Source organism: Columba livia, chromosome 1, assembly GCF_036013475.1.
Source record: "Columba livia isolate bColLiv1 breed racing homer chromosome 1, bColLiv1.pat.W.v2, whole genome shotgun sequence".
Lineage (NCBI taxonomy): Eukaryota > Metazoa > Chordata > Aves > Columbiformes > Columbidae > Columba > Columba livia.
In genome coordinates this window covers 74,457,439-74,471,108 of record NC_088602.1, presented here as the reverse complement: position 1 = coordinate 74,471,108, position 13,670 = coordinate 74,457,439, and the positions used below count along the sequence as shown (strand labels likewise).

General features: G+C 40.9%; 1 protein-coding gene across 12 annotated transcripts in view; it reads right to left on the bottom strand.

Annotated features, from left to right (window-relative positions):
• Nucleotides 1-13,670, bottom strand: part of GRAMD1C (GRAM domain containing 1C) — a 54,855-nt gene that overhangs the window by 22,469 nt on the left and 18,716 nt on the right. For 10 of the 12 annotated variants that reach the window (XR_010472600.1, XM_065062906.1, XM_065062914.1 and 7 more), the window contains exons 3-6: nucleotides 13,126-13,210; nucleotides 9,188-9,291; nucleotides 7,308-7,403; nucleotides 5,845-5,925 (exon numbers count right to left, since the gene is read on the bottom strand). Coding sequence is in view for 11 of the 12 variants with exons in the window: in XM_065062906.1 (XP_064918978.1) it covers nucleotides 5,845-5,925; nucleotides 7,308-7,403; nucleotides 9,188-9,291; nucleotides 13,126-13,210 (366 nt within the window). In the remaining variant the exon portion in view is untranslated. Of the gene's footprint in view, nucleotides 1-516; nucleotides 2,947-5,844; nucleotides 5,926-7,307; nucleotides 7,404-9,187; nucleotides 9,292-13,125; nucleotides 13,211-13,670 lie in introns of those variants that run through there. The other 2 variants (XM_065062946.1, XM_065062943.1) reach the window with 2 other exon arrangements.

The following is a 13,670-nucleotide window of genomic DNA, read 5'->3' as shown; positions in this document are numbered from 1 at the left end:
GTAAAGGCTTAAAAAAAAAAAAAAACACACAAAAAAAAAAAAAACAACAAAAAAACAAACAAACAAAAAAAGAAAGAGAAAGGAAATAAGGTTATGGGATTTAGTAGAGCTCTGACAGCAATACTAGCAATCTTAAGAAAGAGACACGACACTGGAAAATGTGCCTCAGCCACAATCCATATTGATCAAGGGAACAGACCTGTGCTAATGAGGCAGTAACACAAGTGCTGCTTACTATTTGCATGAAAATATCACATTAAATACCCATACATTATTTAAAGAGCTTTTAAATGATCCCCTCCACCTCCTTGCTCCACCTGTAGAGTGTTATACTACTTGCAATCTTAGACACACATAAAACATCTGACCCACAAGCAGAAATGCAAATGCACAACCATACGCACCCTCACTGCTCTCCCCTCGGGACCGCCGGCACCTACCCACCCCCCTCCTCTCTCCCACTCCCCGCGCTGTGTCCCGCCCAGAGGGCCCCTGTCGCCCCGCATCGCGACAAACCTGCCGTTTCCCGCCGGGCAGCGCCGCTCCCGGGACACCCCGGGCCCCGCCGGCCGCCGCCGCCGCACTCCCACTTCCTGCTCGGCGGCGGGGCCCAGCCGGGGCCGCCCTCCCGCTCCCCCGGCGGCGGCTCCCGACAGCAGGACCGTGGCAGTGCCTTCCCCGGCAGCCCCTACCCTCCGCTCGGCCGGGGCGCCGCCGGCCCCCGGTGACGGCCCCAGGGGGAGCGGGGCACTCGAGGGCATCGCCAGGGCACCCGTCCCCGTCGCCAGGACGGCCACGGGTGTCCCTCTGCTCCCGCGCACTCGGTGCGGGACCCCCGCATTGCATCGCAAGGGAGCCTCTCCCCCGCCAAAGAGGGGGAAAGTGTGCCAGGGTCAGGGCAAACCCAGCCCAGTTCACGTTATTCCCTCAGCTCTTTTCCAGCAGAACAAGGTTTCAGGCTTTTCAGAAGGTGGCTGGCACAAGCATCCTATTGGTAGAGATCAGTTTCAAGGTATTTAATCCTACCAAGGGCAAAGTAAACATTAAAACACAAAACACACATAATAAAGCAAGGGTCATAACAGCTAATACCAGCCTCCCTCTGCTATGGGGGTTTGTTCTACAAAGCAACGTAGTGCTAAAAACACATGCATCAACATACAGCTGCGTTACTTTCCGCAGGCATGATGTCTTTTGGAGCTGTAAACTCATAACCGCAACCAACTGCCTACAGCTGTTTGCATTAATGGCTAAAACATGAGAAGGCATTACATGGTTTCAAAATATGACTGAGGTGTATGTATCTCTAGACAGCACACCTTTCAAACAGAAATTAAAGGACAGAAACAAAGCCACTTTCACTTCCGTGGCTCAGCATTGCTAGTGCCTTTATTTCCAACCATAATAAAATAACTGGGAAATAGCTGAAGTCGCTAATTAAATTCACCAGCATGTTCTGCACCAGTCTGTGGGCAAATCAGACTGCCCTTGCACAGAAAGCTCAACAGCTTGAAGGAAAGCACAGAAACTTCAAGCTATGCATTTTAGGAATCTATAAAGCTGTTTCCTGTGGTTTTATGAATCGATGTTACCAACTTCTGCTTCTAAAACAGGATTCTTGCACTCTGCTCAATTATTCCTACCTCAGCTAGACATAATTAGTTGTTAATGGTCACAGCCCAAGATCAAACCAGACTTGCTTTATTGTATCAGAAAGGATTAGTTCTGAAGGCAAAGGAAGGCACAAATTTTCTGGGTCAGACTTCTGCTTCTGAGAGGATGGTTTCAGAAGCTCTGAAGCTTGAAAGGCTGAATCTAAACATGAATTACTTTGCCCACTCAAGCTGATTGTCTACACCATCTTTTCCCCCGCTCAGTTCTCTCTGTATACAGAAGTAAAGGCTACAAGAAGCAGCCAGGATACATTTTTGTGTTTTCAATAACACATCATAAGACACCAATACTTGGTTTCGTGCTAAACGAAGTGGTGGCATGGCACAAGCAGTACTACAGAATAGTACCAACATAAGCAAAGACACCAATTTTTACCCCCTATGGACAGATGCAGAAATAAGAACACGACACTCTGTACAGGTTTACTCCAGAGACAACCCCCCAGACACACACCACACACCCACCAGGCAACTCTGATGTGGCAGTCTGTCTGATCGCTTGTTCCCAAGGGAAAACATCAAGCTCCGCTCTAACTGCCCAACAACTCAAGCCTTCTTTGATCGGTAAAACAACCCTCCATTGCACACAAAGGTGCAAATAAACATCTCCTTTTCACAAACTTCCTGAGAAGCTGCCAGGGAAGGCCAAATTGCTGTCCTGGTTTCACGTTTGTCACAAGAAGCACAGCTCATCGGAAATTCTGGTTCCTTCTCACACCTCTAGACTTACCTGCTAAAATGTCTCTGGAGACAGGTGCAAATCTCTACCCAGCAAAGCATAAGAACAACAACAGGAAAATAAATCCAACTCCAAGGAAGAGGACTCATGGGAATTGAGACCAATTAAGTTAAGATCTTGTTCCACTAGAAATAAGGAGCACTGTGTTTGTTCGGGATTTGAATGACCTGCCTAATTAGATTTTAATTGGTTCCTTCTCCCTTAAACTGAAAGGATATTTGACACCTATAATCTTTAGAAGAATAAAGCAAAAGTATAAACGTAATTCCTTTTACTGATCGCTGCTATTGACAGTAAACTTGTTTCACCAATCTGAAAAGTCTTTTACAAAACAGGAATTTTGGCTGATTTTATAAACTGATGTATTATTGAAAGCCTTAGTGGATGTGGAAGCAGCTATCTGTTTTATCAAGGCTGGTATCATGTCTCTTCCAGACCCACATTAATGACTCCTTATTTTCCATGATGCTTCCCCTTTGACCAGGACCATTTAAAAAACAATGGCAAAGTAAAAGCCTAAGAGACTCTGAGCACATTTTGTAATAGGAAAAAAAAAAAAAAAAAAACAAACTAGAATTTTCCTTTAAAGAAAAAGTATTTACATGGATATTTTGAAAAACATAGCTTAAGAAACGACCATCATAAGAGGAAGGTACTCACTGATTCCCAGAGGATCCAAAGTTGAAGGGCACCAAATGCACAGTATTGTACTCTGAGGAAGATCTGAAGAAGCAGCTATGAGCTAGAAAATTACAACTCAGATAAGTGGACCAGGAGTCCTATCAGAACAGTGGCTCCAAGCTGAGGGAGAACATCCTCAAGGCCTAAGTAGGTTTAGGCATGGAATAGCATATAACCATTTACTGTTTTCCCTTACACAACACAAAGTAAACAGCAAGTAATTTCTAACAGAAAGGCAGACTTTCCAGAAGACTCCTTGCTCAGCTGTTTAGGGCACGCAACACTTAAGAAGTACAAGGCAGAATGGCCACAAGATGGAGATCTGGGAAAGGGCATGCTGACCCTACTGAGAGGTTCTGCAGAACACCAAAGCTTCAGGTATATCAGGTAAAGAAGGTAGGGTCACTCTTCAGAGGTAAGACTTCATAACATGAAATCTCTGCCCAGGAAGCACTGAAGAGGCCAGAGCCTGAAAGCAACCTCTGCACAAACATGATCTGAAGCAAGTGCAACTACAATACCTTGGATCCAAATTCTGCAAATTGGGGATTATTTACCTTCAGGTGGCACAAACCACCACTATTGGCAGCTGCACTCAGAGTTATACTTCTTACAACACCAGAATTACTATATATCATAATATAACAGTTGGATGTCATCTCCGGGTCTAGCAGATACACTCCAAATAAAAACTAAGTTATCCATAGGCTTTAAAATATTTAGCTATCTGCAGAGGAAACATTAAAACCAGCTCCTTTTGGAACTGGTTCTAGAGTGAGATTTGGGTTTTTTTGTCACAAGTCTTACAAATTCTGAAAGGATCATTTTGACCACATGAAGGTTTCATATACTCAGGGTATTGCACACCATGCCGGAGCCTCAAGATGTTCGAGATCTCTTTCAAATGTATACTGTCCCTGCCATAGTGGGGGGTGGCAAGAAAGCCACAAAACTGTTCGGATGCACCAACTGCTTTGTTTTGGCAACAGGTGAGTGGACAGCTGTCATTCTAGCAGAGTCAGTGGATCCAGCTCTAACAGCTTCAGATTCTACTTTCACCTCCTCAGTGTCCCTCTATAGCTTGATCTAGTTTGGTTAAAGAAGGGAGAATCATAGACTGACAGGTGACTCAAAATGCATTCTAACAAAGAATCAGACATCACTAATACATTGGGAAAGCAGGAATTCAATCCAACAGGAATCCTGTTCTAAGAAGCAGCTCCAAACACACCACATCAAAAAAAACCAACAAACTAAACCAACCAACCAAAAACACCCCACAATACCAACTACGTATACTTCATGGTAATACTCTATTTTACAACTGAGAACTCCAAGTAGATGTTCACATAACAGACTTGCCTTTCAACATACTTCAGCGAGGATATAAGAAAGCTAATAGCAAGATTGGATAGAAAGAATGATGAGAATTCCAAAACTACACAGATGCACTGGTCCCTAAAACCTGCTGGCTTAATTTCATTTTACATGCAGTCCAAACCTTCTACTTTCATATCTATCCTGTAGTTACTGCTCTGAAGTGAGTAATTGTTCCTAATGTGACATTCATTTCCATGGCAAAGAGTAGAAATGCACACAAAAAAACTAACACTGAACAGCACAAAAGCTTGTTGCCTGTCTTCCAGACACATGGATAGGCTTGTAGACCTGAATGGCCATACATTCACTCTCCAGCACCACAAAGTAACCAAAGTCAATTAGCATTCCTGATAATGTTGCCTAACAAAAGAAAACAAGGTCACATAGCTAGTAGTACACTGTGGGTTTTTTGCAGTGCTACTGCTGGGTTCAAGGCAAGATGGTTATGATCTTACAGTTAAATAATATTATATTTGATGAGGGACAAGAGATTTGCAGGAAACATTGGTTTTGCCTTAAATGGCACTTTCCTTTATTTTCAGTTTTTGTTTGACAAAAAGTGCCTCTATTCTGCCCTAAAATTTGTCTAACAAAAAACCCATGTGGGTACTATTAATACATAAGTAGTACAACAGCTTTAACCTTTAGGGACTATTGTAGTGCAGTTATATATGGATATTTCAGTGTTCAGTTGCAACCGTGTTGAAATATTTAAACAAGAGTCATAAACAGGAAGAAATTGGTTTACAAAAACTGCATTACTTACAGTGATGGTCTGCAAAAGTGTTGGTACATTTTTAGAAAGAAGATTAGCTTAAGTGTCCACAAATTGGAATATAAATCAAGCTAACTAGCAGAAGTTGCCAAAATGCACTTCCATATCATACAGCCTGCCTTTATTGCATTTATTCAAGGTCAGGGGAGTTGTAATGAGTTGGTTGGCAAAGGTTCAGCTAGCTTATCTGGGAAGGTGACTTTCAGCTTTTCCCTTAAAAAGAAAAAAGCTTTCACTGAAAAGCCTCTTGCCTTTTTGATCACAAATTAGCCATAGAAAATGTGAAGCAAATGCATGCCAATTTACTAACATCTGCTTGAGTTGGTAGTGAAGAGAAGCATGCGACCTAACTTCAAAGAGAAAATTCTCCATCAACAGCAAAGTTGTAGAGGGCAGCATGAGAAGGAAAGGATGTGAAGGTTATCTAGGATCTTAAGTACAAGGAGCTGAAGGAGAAAATTAAATTAGATTTCTGTGTCAGAAAGAAAAAGCTAATTTCCTAAGGGTAGTCTCCTAACCTCCAAAGACACATCTGCTTACATTAGAAAAAGATTATTTTGTTACTTAACCAGAGATACCAGCACTTACAAGCCTACCTTATCCAGCAACACATTCTGCCATAAGCGGAAGATACTGAGGTAGCTTCTGTCTCTTGCACTGAATGATGTGAAGAAAAACTGCAGGAAAAACAAAGTGCAAAAAGCTCATTTCTCAGTATTTTCAAGAGACCTTGAATGTCCTAATGATTTCAGCAATGGCATGCTCCTCTTGCATTCAACAAACCTGGGTTCATATTCCTCACACTCCACACATTTTATCTCTTGCAGTAAGTAAGTGTTAGTTTCCCCAATATCCACATAGTTCATAATGACAATTGCTCTTCTGGTCATCCAGTTGCAATCATTGGTACCTTTGGTATAAAGGAAGAGCTTTCCCTTAACTAACTACAGTGTTACATCTTTCTCCCACTTCCAAATAGGAGGTGGGGAGAAGGAAAAAGGGAGGAGGGGAAAGGGAGAAAGCAAAAAAAACCACCCCAAACATATGCCTATTTCTTCCAAGCCACAGCCCTTTCCATCTTTCCACTACATATTCCTTTACTAATCCTTTCACATGAGAAGATGTGAAATTAAAATAACTAAAATAGGAGATCAAATTAGATGCATCATTTGCAGTATTAAAATCCTTCCCATTTGAAAGTTTGCCTAGCAGAGAAAGAAGTTTATCTTCCTTGATGATGAAAGTTAATATTTAATAAATTGAGAGGGAACAGTCAAATACAAGGAATCACAGTCTGATCACAAAGAACAGTTTCACATTCACCCTGGAAACCTATTCTCTCTATTCAGCTAAAAATTATTATTTTCAAGGCATTCACACACATATCATGAAGAGTGTTGCACATAAGAACATTCTGCATCACACTTTTCAGTTTTTCAGAGTACACACCCAAAAACTACACCTCCCAGAATACAAAATTGCATGTTGTATGGGTAGATTTCTCCGTTACTCGAAATCCATGATATCGCAGCCCTTTTGTTCCCAGTAGTTTTCTTCCAGGTGCACTTTAAATCCAGCAAGATTGCAAAAATATCAAACTCAAGAACATAAGTTCTGAACTAATGCCCTGAACTTTTAGTTTTCAAACGGCTTTCCTTTGAGTATCAGTGGGACAAAATCTTCCTTACTTTCTCATTACTGCATCAACACTACTAGAGGATTCTGCCACTAAAGATCAACTGTCGAGCCAACATGCACAGGGACCAAAACACCAAATGCATCTTCTAATCCTAATCACATTTAAAGGTTTGACAGGGAAGTTGCTTATACAAACTTAAAACTACAACGAGTGCTCTGTGTCCCAGACATCATCATTAAAAAAACCCAACACAACACAAAAAACCCCACAACACCAAACCAAACTAACAAACAACAAAACCAAACCCCACCCCCCCAAAAAAAAACCACAAACCAAAACCCCAAACAAACAACTACAAAAACAACAACGACAAAAAACACACAAACAAAACCCCCCAAACATTTAAATACAGGTTTTCACCTTCTCTCCTTTTGTTGCTATTTGTATGGCATTTGGAATAAGCCGAGCAGTCTTCTCCTTTGTCATGAAAGTGATATCCTTCAAGGCAATAGAAATCTATGTAGAAAAAGATTTTATAAGACATATTAAAAATAACTGTTAAGACTAAAAATCTACAAAGTCACAGAGCAAGCAAGAGGAACTCTAACCCCGAACCCTGGGATGCAATTCAGTTGAGATCAAAAAGGCAATTACTGTCTCTACTTGCTAACCTTGACAGCAAACCTTCCAAAGTAGAAGCAAGTTAAGATGACTTAAGAGTAACCTTTTCTTTCACACTAGGACCAGTGAAGCAAGTAGCTCACTCTTCTTCCCTTGCGCTCCTCCAGCAACACTTTAGGATTCAGAGCACAATCCCAACCTCATATAAACCACAGATCTGAAAGCCGGTCCCAGTTGGTACACTATACATGAGGCAAGACAGAGATCAGATAACAGACTATCTTGGCTATGCCATCTCTCAAAAGTTTGCAATCTAGTCCATTTTCACAAAGGTTTATTTGCAGTCCATACATTGCAAGGAAATCTTCCTACTTAGGTGCATTTGCCTTGCATATTAGTTCTTGGAACATTCCTGTTTAGAAGAGTATGGTGTGACTGGCTGCAACGACCCATTTCCATTCAGCCTAGCTCCTTTTCCTGAAGATAAGGCTGTGCTGCTGGTCAGCTTAGAGAAAGAAAGAACATCTAGTTGGATCTTGCTTTGTCCTGTGAGTGTAGAAGGTCCTCCACTTACTCTCTCTGTCTGTATCAAGATAGCCTGCTAAGGAGATCCCAAAACTTGGCTCTACCATTGTAACTGATGAGCTCAGATTGCCTTAACATTTTGCTCAAGATATCACTCTGCTGGACAAGCAGGAACAAGCTACCAGGACGTATGCTGTTTAGGCTGGAAAAAAAGAAATCAGTCTTTGCACAGTTTATATATTCAAGGGTGTATTTTTTTAAAATCTCATCTCTAAAAGAAACATTCAATCATCAAATCCATCTGATGAAATTAAGCTCAGTTTTCAGTTAAAGCATTTCTACACCCTGCCTTTGTCTAAAGAACATGAGCTATTTGTTGTCTGTCCTGTGAACTTCAGAGCACATGACATAGAATTTAAGAGGTTAACTTAAGGTATGAGCAGTATCACAGCTGCAGAACATTTTGACACATCTCCATTACCTATTAAGTAGGTTACCTTCCCTCTCCCATTCATTGCCTCATGCTATTTCTAGGGCAGATGCAACAACTGCTTGAATCAAAAATTTTAACTCATTCATCTAATTTGACAGAAATAGAGGGCCAACATGTCACCAATATCTACTTTTGCTCATACTGTTCAAAAGCTATAGACCACAACATGAGAACTTGCAGAGGTCATTTATATATTCTTTTCAGCTCTTCTTAGATGCTGATATTTACATGAAAGACTAAACCAAGTCAGGGTTCAATATTGGAGAATTTTTGAACAGGGCAACACCATATACTGTATCATGCTCCTGCTCTTATGGGAGAACATTATATGGTACAATCCTTTATAGAGCAACTCTCCATGGCAAGGAGAGGCCAACCATTATGCAGAAATGTAAAGGATAAGCTTCAGTGTAACTCCTGACCTCCTTCCTATGCTGAATGACTGACTGAGCAGGCTTACTTCAGCGTTCAAATGTCTCCAATGCTACTCACATTTCACAGAGCAACAGATCTGCATTTCCACCAGGGATGCAGGCTCATTCTTTTCAGTGCAAAGTTACTAGCATGAGATTGACAGGATAGGATTTGTTTGAGGGACTCTCATATCCTGATAGTCCAGGACAAAAAAGAAGTGGAATCCAATTGAGCTAAGAGATCTTACTGTGGTCTCCCATCGGAAAATGTTGCTGTGGAAACAGAGCCAGTTTTCAGAGAGATACAAACGTCCTTGCAGCAGAATATCCTTCTGGAGTGCACAGGCATAATCTATGTATAGAGAGCAAGGGCAAGTTTAATTACTTATTGCAGCTCAGTTGACCCAAACCTGTTAACTTCAAATGAGACAAAGGTATTACAACACAAATAAAAAAAAACAAACAAAATACAAACAAACAAAACAAAACACACATTTATTTCAGTCTTCAAGTCTGTGAAGGCAGACTTGTACTGGGTTGCATCCAACCCAGACCACTGTTCTGGGAACTCCCCAGTGCCAGAGCTGATGGAAACATCTGTGTGAGGACAGCACTTCCTGTATCAACCCCTTGTGCATTACCCATATTTTCAGAGAAGAGGTATCAGGCAAGATCAGTAGTAGATGGGAGAAGTATTCATAAGTCAAATTTCAAAGCACCCAAACAACTGAATACACAAATGTTTTATACCATAACAGATTACACCGTCAGCTCTTACATAACAGTAGTTCATATGCTGCAGTAAGATAATTTTCCACTAAACAGGTCTTATCACTAGCTAAAAGTACCTGCAGACTAAGACACTAAATGGCACCTTGAAGCTATCCAGTTCTTCAGGCATAGCATAGTTTCAGAAACTGAATGCCATTTTTATTATGATACTGCCTCTGTCTGAAACATCCCAACTGACAAACATCTTTCATCTAGAATGCAATTACCCATCATCAGAGACCTGCTAATTAAGAACAAGAGCAGATTATTTGGTTACACTTCATAAAAACCTTTTTGAGGGAACTTTCATAATTTCAAAGCTTGAATATTCAATCAAAAGGAATTTTCAGAAGTACTACTGCTAGAAAGAAAGACAGACCCAGAAGCACCAACCTAAAGAAGGTAACTTTATGTATAGAAAATACCCAGGAGGCACCTATTCATACAGTATAGTAATGATTTTAACTTCAGAAATATCAAAGTGCTTTGTTATTTGGAAAGCTTTGTACCTGGTATTGTCTGAGCCAGAACTTTGATTTTACGTACAAGAAGATCATCAATACAGTTCTTGTTCAAGTACCAAGAGGTTCAAAAGTCCCTCACCATCCTAACTTCAAGGCAGGCCTGCATCTGCAGAACCTTTTATTATTTTTAAAATTCTCTTGGGTTTTCCCCTCAAATAATCAAGTGGAAATTAAGTTTATTGCAACAATCAATGAGGCATGTATACAAGTCCTTGGAGACATGACTGCAAATGAAATTACATGAACTAAAAGAAATCCAAACAAATAAGCTGTAAATGCATGTTTAAAGAGAAGTCAGATACCAAAATGCTGGGAGAGCAGGGAGAAGGAAAGCAGCAAGAGTTTGAGGTTAAGGACTTGAGGAAAGCATTACCAAGAAGCCTGCATTCAACTTCCATGTTTGGGGGAGAGAGAAGGATTCAAATTTATAAATACCAGAGTACTGGGCAAATGATGAGCAACACCACCATGACCCACCCACACAAAAGAGAATATCAAAACAAAGGCAGAGATTAGCATTTCTCCTTCTAAGTTTTCAGATCCAGTAACCTAAGATGCTGCTTGTAAACAACATTTTCAGACAAGTTAATGGCACTCCTTTAAACTCCCAATTTGAAAGCCTAAGCAATTGTTCTTTCATTATAAGAAAAGATTTATATTTCCTATAATCTTTATATACTGTGCTCATTACAGTGGAATAGTAGCTTTTTTTTAATAACCAAGTTAACAACTGGAGCAGTTACAGCTTTTTGATGAACAGCAGTAAGTAATTGCTTCTTTGAGCACTGTAGAGCCTGTGATAAGCTTCCCTGCATCAAGCAAAGGAAAAGCTCTTTGCTTGGAGGATGCAAAAAGTCCTTCCAAAGGAGCACTGGTTTTTATAGAGTAAAAAAAAATGTATATAAATAATGACTTAGCTTACAATGGACCAGGTGCTACATTGTTGAGATTAATCCATCACTAAATCTTTCTCCAAGTCCTAGGCAGTCTGTTCATCAAAACTGTGCTTCAGAGCTTGCTCAGTGGCTTTCAACATCAATCATGTGTAAGGGAAAAACATCAAAACAACACTTTGAAGTAATATCCTTTTGTTCTGTTTTACTTCTGTACTGAACTTAAGTATTTTAAAAATGCAGAAGGCATTTCAGAGGATAACTGCCTTCTTCTGCAGCTGGAAAAGGACACCGGGATTTAACTGTTTCTGTGCAAGTGAAAGCTCTAACTTCTCTTCCATTAACCTGGAAAGAACTTGACATGCCGCAAGCATATACTGACAGGCTCTCACTATTCACTTCCTGAAAGGTTATATAAGATGAGAGGCGAACTTTAAACAGTCACAATGCCACTTTCGTATAAAAACAATATCCAATTCTTAGACAGTGTATTTGTTACACAATGCTCAGGCAGCACAGGCAGGCCTACCTGCAAAGCAAGTGATAAAAGAGGGTATAAGGCTCATCACCACATGCAAAGAAGATAGGGTTATATGCTTCTCTTATTTGGATTTTGCAGTGGGGCAAAATGGAGTCAGAGCTCAAAAGGAACATTTCAGTGCCAAGAAGTTACACACCACAGTTTGACATTCTCTGCCACCTGCTTCTGCCCCCTCCCACCTCATGCACTTCTCACCACCACTGCTCTTCCAGCTGAGCATTACTTCTATGCCTGCACTCATGTCATCAGCCTATGGATAAGCTAAGCTGGTATACTGGGCTGTGAAAAACCACTGCTCAAGGCATGAACAAACACAGAACTATCAGATTTACACAGCACAGCACCAGATAACGTACTTCATGGTCAGCACTAGCCTGGACAGTAACTACCACTGCACAAACCAGTATGGGGCATAAAACCTTTTTATCTACCCTCAGTATAGCATGTTGACAAATCTATCCAAGCACACCGCACTATAAGTCAGGATAAAAATGAAGATTAGTTTGTATTTTCCAATTATCTCCTATGACAGCTGATGGAAATGACCAACTTAAATACTGAGTTTTTTGTCCTCGTACTACATAGCTGGCATTGTCTCTGAAAAGAGTCATTTAAATTACCAACACCCACTGTGTTACTCAGCCCCAGAAGTCACATTAATCAAGGTGCCTAGGGCAAGGGTCTAGGCTTAGTTCCAGGGAGAAAGGGAGAAGCTTCTGCTAAGGATGATCTACTTAATAGTCACTGAAGAAACACCTCTTACTTTTGTAGCCAATTACCAAACCATTACAACTGTGGAATCGTTCCCTCCTGGACCAACATCTGTGGTAACTGACTCAGTCATAACTAGTTGCCTCTTTAAAGTAAAAGAGAGGACTCGGACACCCACAGGATAGAAAATAAATGGTTACGCCATTGCAAGAGGTACACCAAGTTGGTTGTCTACACTGGAAAGAACATAAATTTGATGCTCTCAGGATTTAATTCTGCCTCTGTTCTCACACTTGCATTGCACAAGCCCATCAATACACATATATTGAGCTTATGTGCTCAGTGCTCACCCTGGCCCTGCATGGTGACCTTTCCAGCTTGTCAGCTAACAGCTGTCGGTGGCATCTCTGCTGCTGTCAGGTAGGGTTTTATCTAAAAACACACTAAGAAGTAGTGGCAGCACAAGACATTAAGAGGCTCCCATCCTGTATCCTCTCCTTCACTTCTCAACCCCCAAAAGAAATCTGTCTTTTTTCACAAAGCAGGCAGTACAGGAGCAGAGTATGGACCTGACTTTCGTGAAGGTATTTGATGCTAGGTCAGAGGCAAGAGAATAGGAAGGTATCAGCTGTAGTTAAAATTCACCATTAAAAAAAAAATAAAAACCCACACCAAACAAACAACAAAACAACAACAACAACAAAAAAACACACAAAAAAATCCACCACCCTAGCCCTACATCTTACCCACTATGAGTCTCTCCGATTCTGGCAGATGAGAAAACTGTCTCTTGAATTCCTCACTCCTATATTTGTAAGTGGAACTTGAGAGCTGCAACAAAGAATGGTAGAAGGTTAAGCAAACAGATTTATTTTCAGCCAACAACTGTCTTCATACTGGATATGTAATTTTATCTTGAAGAACAAATGAACATCAAAAGAGCAATAAAGAATAACTGGTATCTAAATGTGATCATCACTCTAACTTTATCCTTGCTTATGTAAGAGTGTGCTTCTAGTATTCAGAGCAGCATGAACCAAGTTATTCCCTGTATCAGGCCAGATGCCAATTACAAGGCATTGCAGCTGTATGATGGCAACCTGCTCCACTCATAGACACAAGAGCCCCTTCCAGGCCTAAGGCTTCTAGCACAGACTAAAGGAAGAGGCAGGAAGGCCACAACACAGAAGGTGACAGAGCAGATCAAGCCCTCATGCAGACCACTAGCTGGACAAAAGGACACAACCTAGAATACCTATTTCTAACTGGAGTATCATTTCAGGAATATTAT